General features: G+C 41.0%; 1 protein-coding gene across 1 annotated transcript; it reads right to left on the bottom strand.

Moving 5' to 3' along the window:
* Positions 1-2,996: 2,996 nt before the first annotated feature.
* LOC148034036 (uncharacterized) lies at positions 2,997-5,586 on the bottom strand. The gene is made up of 2 exons (XM_087682417.1): positions 5,501-5,586; positions 2,997-5,459 (listed from the first exon to the last, which is right to left on the bottom strand). The coding sequence occupies exon 2, from the start codon at positions 4,591-4,593 to the stop codon at positions 4,249-4,251; it is 345 nt and encodes a 114-aa protein (XP_087538543.1). The 5' UTR covers positions 4,594-5,459; positions 5,501-5,586; the 3' UTR covers positions 2,997-4,248.
* Positions 5,587-8,937: the final 3,351 nt, after the last annotated feature.

Genomic DNA, 8,937 nt, shown 5'->3' with positions numbered 1-8,937 from the left:
TACTAATCAGTGGACAGCATGTGGAAAAGAGAAGAAAGTGGCTGAAAATGCATTGTGTTATAACAGCATGCATGGTGGAGTAAGGCAAATGCAACAATATGGAGAAGAGACTCTAGGATTTATTCCTCGAAGTCACTACACAAGAAATTTTTGGGCTAGAGCTACCACTGAAACGGTAGTGAAAATAGGGAAATGTGAAACTCCTTGTGTTGCTTTACTTGACAATGGGTCTGAGATAAATGTCATTGAGTGGGGATTGTACGAAAATGGTGCATGGCCTGTGGACACTAATCATGGTTGGCATATGAGGGCTACAAATAATTCTTCAAGGGAGCTCTATGCTGCATATCCTAATGTAAAAGTGACGATAGGTGATTTACAAGAAGAGCAACACTTCTTTGTGCAATATAATTCCTCATATGCAGTGATTTTGGGATAGCCCTATATTACAAGTGTGCGTATGGAAACAAAGGTGCTTGATGATGGTTCTCCTTATGCAAGAGTCACAAGCAAGGATGGGAGAAAAGCAGTCCAATTTCGTACTGTTTGTGTTAATCATCCTAGAAATTGAGATATGCTTTGAGAGTCTCCTTTGGTTCCGAATGCAAGGGAATTCAAAGACCTAGATTCTCATTAAGCACTGTTGTAATGTTTGGGGGCTATAGTAGTGCTGTTCAGTGGGTGTACTTACCTCTTGATGAAATGAAGGATGTATTTACTATTGGTAATTCTCATTTTACAACAAATAGTTCATGTTGGTTTAAGCCTATGGAAGCTATGTGTAGGGCTGAACGCATATCTATAAAATGGGCCATTAAGAAACTGAGAGCATTGGGATTGTTAGAGCTGAAAATGATGTCATTTCAAGTATCTTTTATGGGCTGAATATTACTAACACTATGGCTGAAATTTCAGCAACTATACATGCAAAAAATGAGGCTGAAAATAGAGTGTTGTCAGTATGTTCTTTGGATATGTATGATGTTATAGCATTGTTTGCTCAGCAGCAGGAAGGATTACAATGGGCTGAAGAACTTGTGGAGACAAAGTATAAAACAGTTGACAAAAAGGTGAAACCAATTTCTTTGCCACTTCCACCAGAGAGTGAGGGTATGTATGAAAAAGTGTGAAGGTAGCCAATCTTACGAGATCCTAAAGATATAGGTCATCAATTTACATCTGAAACATTACGGGAATTGAAAGTTGGTGTAGAAGGATTTCTTTTGCCTACTCAGAGAGACTGTTTTATGCAGATGTTGGCTAGACATGGGAAGACAATTGCATTTCAGCCAAGTGAAATAGGTTGTGTGGATCCAAATGTTGTCTCTCCTATGGTCATATTTACTGTGCCACATGTACCATGGAACTTGAGGCCTATTCCAGTGCCTAAAGCTTACTTGCCAAAGTTGATGGATTTGCTAAATGAAAAGATTCGCATGAAGATCTTGGAGCCTTCTTCAGCCCCGTACTAAAATTGTTGGTTTAATGTGCCCAAAAAGAATGGGGCTTTGAGATTTATTCAAGACATGCAACCGGTCAATAAAGTGACCATAAGAAATGTGGGTGCAGGTCCTGTGGTTGATGAATTTGCAAAGGCTTTTGTAGGCAGAGTGATCTATTCTTTGGGTGATCTTTACTCGGGTTATGATCAGTTTCAGCTTGCAATTGAAAGCAGGGATATCACAACCGTGAAGACTCCTTTGGGATTAGTACGGATGTGTACTCTCCCACAGGATGCAACAAACTCAGTGGCACACATGACAAATGCTATGAATAGGGTACTCATGGATTTTATACGACAATTGAGTATGCCCTTCTTGGATGATGTTCCAATCAAAGGATGTGGAGTAGATGAAAAGAATGAAGATATGGATGCTCATGGATGCAGACAGTTTATTGTAGACCATATTGTGAATTGTGAGAGGATTTTGACACGTCGAGAAGAGGTGCATTTAACTCTTTCTGGACAAAAGTCTGTCTTTGGAGTTGAAGAGGTTTTGATTGTTGGGTATATGTGTGGGCCTTATGGGCGAAGACCATCACCAGCAAAAATAGATGGGATTGATAGAATGCAAGATGTATGCACAAATGTATCAGAGGTGCGTAGATTCTTGGGTGCATGTGTGTTCTATTTGATATGGATTCCTCACTTTGCTCATGTAGCTAATGCTCTTTATCAGTTTCTAAGGAAAGGTCAAAATTTTCATTAGGAAAGGAAGCATCAAAAAGCAATGAAGAAATTGAAGCAACTCTTAAAATCTTCTCCTACATTGAGAAAGGCTGACTATTCACATGGAAAGCCTATCATTATTACTGTTGATACAAGCCCAATCGGGATCAGATGGGCAATTAGGTAAGATGATGAGGAAGGACAAAGATATGCAATTTGCTTTAGTGCTAAAGTATTGACTAAATGACAGAGAAGATATCCACAAGTTAAAAGAGAATTATGGGGAATTGTGACAGCCCTTAAATGTGATAAGGAGCATTTTATGGGTGCTCATGTAGTCATTGAGACTGATTGTTTGCTAGTATTGGGTATGATTACTAGTTCTAGTACCCCGGACATTGTGATGCTTTGGTGGATTGCATACATCAAATCTTTGAACCCTGAATTTCAGCATATTGCAGGAAGAGATAACCCAGTGGCAGATATGTTATCTCAATCACGCTATGAGAATGAAGATGGGATGATGGATGAGGAGGAAGAAGATGACTTTCTTATGACTGAAAATGATGTTGCAAGAGTGAATTTAGCAATGCACGGTGTTGCTACAGCATTAACAGTGTTGAACATTGCGCGAGGGAGACAAGGAACGGAGGAAAAGAGAGGAGAAGAGAGAGACGAGACATCAAAAGTGGAACCCCAAAAGTGTGTCAACTGAGCACACATGATAGGAATATATAGAGGGAACCTAGGCGCTATATATAGATAGACTATATATAGCTAACAGGGGCGCTATATATAGACAAACTATATATAGCTAACACCCCCGCTCAAATAAAGGTCCCTTACTATGGATGAAAAAACCCTTGGGGGCTCAAGGGAAAAACCCACAGCTCTATATAGGCCTACCGTTATATTAATATTCAAAATATAAAATTACAAAGTTGAACTTACAAAAAGCCTATTCATAGGCATCAAAGGAGCTACATCACTCGTGAATTACAACATCAATGGAGATTTGAACTTACAAGAGCCTATTCATAGGCATCAAAGGAGCTACATCAACGGAGAAGGAGCTACATCACTCTTGAATTACAACAGCCTATTCAAAGGCATCAAAAGAGCTTTATCACTCCTTAATATACGAAATTCCTGCAACTGAACTTCAGATGTAAGCAGTATATCTGTCACATCAAAACTTAAAGAAAAACGTTACAGTGACATTAGAATAACACAAGGTCTATAGAGACGGTTCGCGACGCCGCTCTAAAGATAACATAACACATGTGGGGCCCCATGAAAAAAATATAAATAAAACAATTTGTCATCAGCTGGAATATAGACACTCATCAATTGGAAAGAATATAAACAAAATAATGTGTTATCAGCTGGAATATAGACCCTCATCAGCTGGAAAGAATATAAGCCTTGAGTGGCAATGCCATACAGGCAATCTAGCAAGTGCTTCCGACTGTGTATGTTGTTGACGACAACGTGGAAGCTTTTCTCAGAGCTGAAATAAAATGGAAGAACCTCACAGGCTACTTTGGTGACCAGTTTTCCCAATACTTTGAGTGCTTCTGCATGTGAGTCCTGCGCATTGTTGTCCTTTGTCATGCTTATTCTAATGACCTCCAGAAGCAAGAACATTCCAACAGGACAAAGTCCTGGAGGATGGATATTCGCAAAGGGCAAGGGAATCGAAGGTTGTTACATAATGGAGTTGCCAATCTTGAAAAATGTTTAGGCCCCCAACGACCACCAAGCAAGGAGGAATATTTAGTTCAGCCAATACCAATCTCTATCCCTTATTGTAACGAAGTACCTAGTCCTCTGTTGTCCTCCAAACATAGGCATTAAGAGAATCGTTCCTGTAAGATGTATGCCCTCTTGTGAAGCCCTAACTCCAACATTGTGGGCTATGTTCCCCCTTGAACTGTCTCCTGCAAGAATGCACTTGTTTGTGATCAGTTCCTATACTGATCTTACACCTGTGTCTACATTCAGATCATTAGTACTGCCATTCATAGGGGGATCATGCTTCCGCTGTGGCTAAAAGTTGACTTCAGTCGACCAATATACTACTCAAGTGCAGGTGATAAGAGAACACTATCCTGTTCATAGGACATATTTCCATCAAAAAGCTCTTGGATAAGGTCCTCATCAGCTAATTTCACATCCTGTAGTTCCTCAACAGAGTCGAACATGTCTGTCTTGTAGTCTTGCACCATGCTTGCCTCATATCCTGCATATGGAAGCCCCAAACTTCTTTGCAGGTAGACTCGATACTCAGCATTTCGCAATGTATACCCAGTCATAACTGAAGAGATCAACAGCTTTTCAAGTTCCCCATGTGTAGTCTCAATGGTTACTTGGAATCTATCAGAAGGAAGGAAGCCTAGAATGCCTGAGATGGTCCTCTTCATGGCATCTTTACTATCACTGAATACATCTTCACTTACTCGTGAGGCATCCAAGGGCTCTATTTCTTGAGTCAAATTCCAAAGCACAGAAAGCTCTTCCTCTGATGGATGCCATTGCCTGGCTCTGCACAATCATTGGCAGTAGCCTCACCATCTACGCCCTAAAGAAATCCATCCATAGCTTTGCATCGTCCAATGCCGGCAATCTTCCAGTGAAACAATGACAAACCTTTTGCTGAGCAATAGAAGTAGTGCTACATCAAAGCGTCTGCCAGTAGTAAACGACAACCTCTTTGGGAGAGTGTCCCGGAGTCGCTGCTTGTGTCTCCTGCTGCGCAGGGGACTGGATGCACAGAGAGCACTGCACACAAGGTGCCCTTTCAGCTCACAGTAGGTAGAGCCACCGGTCGATAGGGCCTTGGACAGCATAGTGAATTAGACAAGAATTAGGTGGCTTGACAGGGACTTGGCGAGCATGGTAAAGTCAAACGAGCATCGATGGCAACCGATCACATCTACGCAACTGATGTCGATGCGTTGACTCATTTCAATTCTGCGATGCCAAGACACACCTGTGCTCAGAGGGTTCTCGCGCTCTAATTCAAGGTGCAACCAGGTCTACATTGGTGTGGTGGAGGGGGGGCTCGTCGAGGTGGGCATCGTCCTCCTCCTCGTGGCTGTGACGATGCTGGGGGGTGTCGTCGTCTCCGGCCATGGCGACAGGATAGAGCAGGCAGGGGCAAGGGTCAGCGGCAGAGGAGGGCGAGAAGGAGAGGAAAGAGGATGGATGATGGATAGAGAGAGAGAGGAAGAAACACTACTCCTTCACTGTAGGATGCTCCAGGCATGAGAGAGAAGAGAGAGGAAACCTGTAGGATGCTCCAGGCATGAGAGAGAAGAGAGAGGATACCTCGCTCTGATACCATGTTGAACATTGCGCGAGGGAGACAAAGAACGGAGGACGAGAGAGGAGAAGAGAGAGACGAGACATCGAAAGTGGAACCCCAGAAGTGTGTCAACTAAGCACACATGATAGGAATATATAGAGGGAACTTGGGGCGCTATATATAGACAGACTATATATAGCTAATAGGGGCGCTATATATAGACAAACTATATATAGCTAACAAACAGAAGCTTGGACAACAAAGAGAAGACACTTTAGATGTTTTTCATCTTATGTAGAAGTGTTTCTAGAAGACAAATATGCAGGAGAGTGGCTGAGAATTGGTCAATATCTCAGTACATTAACAAAGAGAGATGAATGGTCAGATGAGGAGTTTAAGAAGATCAAGAGGAAAGCCTATGAACTTTTCTTAAAAGATGGGTACTTATGGAAACATGCTAAAAAGAAACAGGGTATGCCATTACAAGTTTTGGGTGACAGAGCTTCACAAGTAAAAGTAATGCAAGAATTTCATGAAAGCTTGTGGGCTGGTCATAGAGGTGTTTGGGGTACTTTTACAAAGATCAAAGAAAGATCTTTGTTCTATTGAAGAATTCTATGAAGATGTTAAAGATTATGGTTGATTCTATTAAATCCATGGGAGATATCTACTATGATGCTGCGTGAAGAATTGCTGTTTTCTTTGTTTTGATGATCAAAAGAATGAAATAAAAGCTTGTTGATGTTACAAGATATATTTTCTTGCTGTAGAATCCCCTTTTCCTTGGTGTTCCTCTTGGGGCTCCATTCTTCCATTTGTTTTAGCTCTTTTGAACTGGCATTCATCCTTTCCAAAAGTTAGAAAAATTTCCCAAAGTGCACCCTCATATCACAGAACGCTTATAGAAGATCTACAGAACACAACATAACATAACAGGAATAGAGTAGGAATAGAGGCTCTACAGAAGGTTTACAGAGGTTCAACAACAACTAAGTAGCAAACATTCAGCTCAACTAAAACCAAATAAACCCATCATAAATCATTCAATAAGCTATCATAAAACCTCAAAATTCATCATTCAATATCCCAATCTCACTTATTCAAACAAAACAGAGAAAAACAAAAGAAAACAAAAGCTCAACTGGCTCAAATAGGATCATATAGAAGCTACCAGAACATCATCAGAACCTATCAGATCAATATGTCTTATCAAAAAATATCATGAGCTATCAAAATCAATCCAAACCTATCCAAAACATTCCAAATCATTCCAAAATCAATCAAAAATCATACCAAATCAATCATTCAGTCCACAAAAAACAACAAAAATCAATTAAAAATTCAGTCTTTTTTCAATCCACTTGAACACGATTAACAGCTTATACAATGGTTTTGCAATCAATGCGTAATTCAACACGAAGCACCGATAGTATCCGGTGTGATCTAAGAAACACTAAACTCCCTTATAATCCTTACATGACGGCAAAAACCTCTAGCTCTCATCTAAGCATATATTTGATGATGGTGCATATTAGATGCTAAAAGGTTGTAGGTGCATTCATCAAACGAAAGGGCATTATGATATAAGCGAAGATACCCCACTCAGTGGGGCAAACAAGGTCTTATGCCTATCATGGGGATGTACCTGCACCTGGTTGTATCTTGAGAAGACATCTAGAAAGTTGTAGGCCTCTTTATGTGCTACCCTTTCAAGTATGTGCTCCGTGTATGGTAATGGGTAATTATCACTTTTCGTTGCAGCATTAATCTTCTTATAGTTTATGCATACTTGAATCTTCCCATTCTTCTTCATGACTATCACGATTGGTGATACCTAGTCCGTGTGCTCTATTTGGTAGATGAATCATGCCCTCATTAGCTTATCGATTTCCTCCTTTATGGATTGGGCATGTTTTGGATTCATAGGGTATGATCGTTGTTTATAGGCACCACATCATGGGCCATTAGTATGCTATGTGTCACCACTCTAGGGTTTACTCCCTTGAGCTCATCTAAGGACCAAGTAAATACGTCCACGTACTATTGAAAGAGCCCAATGAGATTGGCGTCTTCCCCCTCAGTCAGGTCATCAACTATAAATAGAGGTCGAGGCTTCTCGTCTTCCCCTGCCAAGTTGACTTCTTTGACCTTGGAGGGTCCCTCGATCACCTCACTTGACTGTCCTTGTCATTTTTCCCCCAACAGGATCACTACCCTGTCACCTTTCTTAAACTTCATGAAATGTTTTGGTAGGTCTTGTAGTTTCTTTGGTTGTTCTGCCTCCGACTTTTTCATATGTGCTCTACTTTCTTCCTTCACTCATCTGCTCTCAAGTGGACTGGCAGGTTCGCATTGGGGCGTTTGGTCCTAGGGGGTTAGGGTATCTCTAGGTCACTCTCCGTATTGACTCGAAACTTGGCGGGGCACAAAGTGGCAAGGCATGGGACTTAGAGGGGCTCAAAGTGGTGGAACTTGTCTTGGAGGGCCTAGAGGGGTTGGGTGTGATGGAAATCCAGGTGGTAGAGAAAGACCTACAGGCACTCAAGCTAGTTGACGACCTAGGTTGCATCCAATTCTCAGTAACCTATTGGGTTATTGATGTTTCCCTCTCTAAGAACATGTACGTCTCATGTGGGACAATGGATCTCATCCTAGATCATCAATGGTGAAGAGGCCAGATGGCAAGAATTTCTCACATGCACCAGTTAGAGATATCAAGAGGATTCAGTAGTTTATCCTAGATCATCAATGGTGAAGAGGCTAGATGGCAAGAATTTCTAACATGCACGAATCTGAGATATCAATAGGATTTGATAGTATATCATATTGTAGCCATAAGTGGCATAAGCTATCAAAATCTTTCAGCATACTAGTCACCCTATGAGCATGGACTACAAGAAAATATTCATCCTCAAGAAACTCCACAAGAAAGCCATTTGCAATCTACTGAGCCCTTTGCCACTAATAGCTTGGTGGTGTCCCTAAAAGACCATCCACCATGGCTCAATATGAGGGTTCAATAGATGGCTTTAAGGCTAGAGAAAGAATAAAGGACCAGGTAAAGGCGAGAGTAAAAAATTTGCAAAATGCATAGAGAGTCCAGCTTGGAGAGGCTATTGCCGTAACTTGTTCATGGCATGAGGATTAAGTATTTTACATTAATCTAATAAGGGTATGGGAAACTCATAATGAGTATTTTTGCATTAACAAGAAAATATTTTTAGCTTTATTTTGGATGCATGCTACTAGAACACTTGCTTATTTTGAGGGGTCCAACAAAAAGTAACAATACAATATTATAGGGTGAGAACGTGTGCATATATTTGGGCTCTTGATCCCCACTCTTTGCTAATCTATTTGAGCGGTTGATCCTCGCGGGAGATCATATTCTGACCCACTACCACCTCTAGGAGAAAGGGAGATAGAAATTAGAATCCTAAAAAGGAGTACCCCTATCGTT

This window comes from Lygodium microphyllum, chromosome 7 (assembly GCF_053477565.2).
Source record: "Lygodium microphyllum isolate KBCC chromosome 7, Lygodium_microphyllum_v1.1.10, whole genome shotgun sequence".
NCBI classification, from domain to species: domain Eukaryota; kingdom Viridiplantae; phylum Streptophyta; class Polypodiopsida; order Schizaeales; family Lygodiaceae; genus Lygodium; species Lygodium microphyllum.
The sequence above is the reverse complement of the archived record's forward strand: the minus strand, read 5'-3'. Positions and strand labels throughout refer to the sequence as shown.

Bases quoted from the DNA above. Each gene is read 5' to 3' on its own strand.
- LOC148034036 (XM_087682417.1), bottom strand. From the start codon at position 4,593: ATGAAGAGGACCATCTCAGGCATTCTAGGCTTCCTTCCTTCTGATAGA.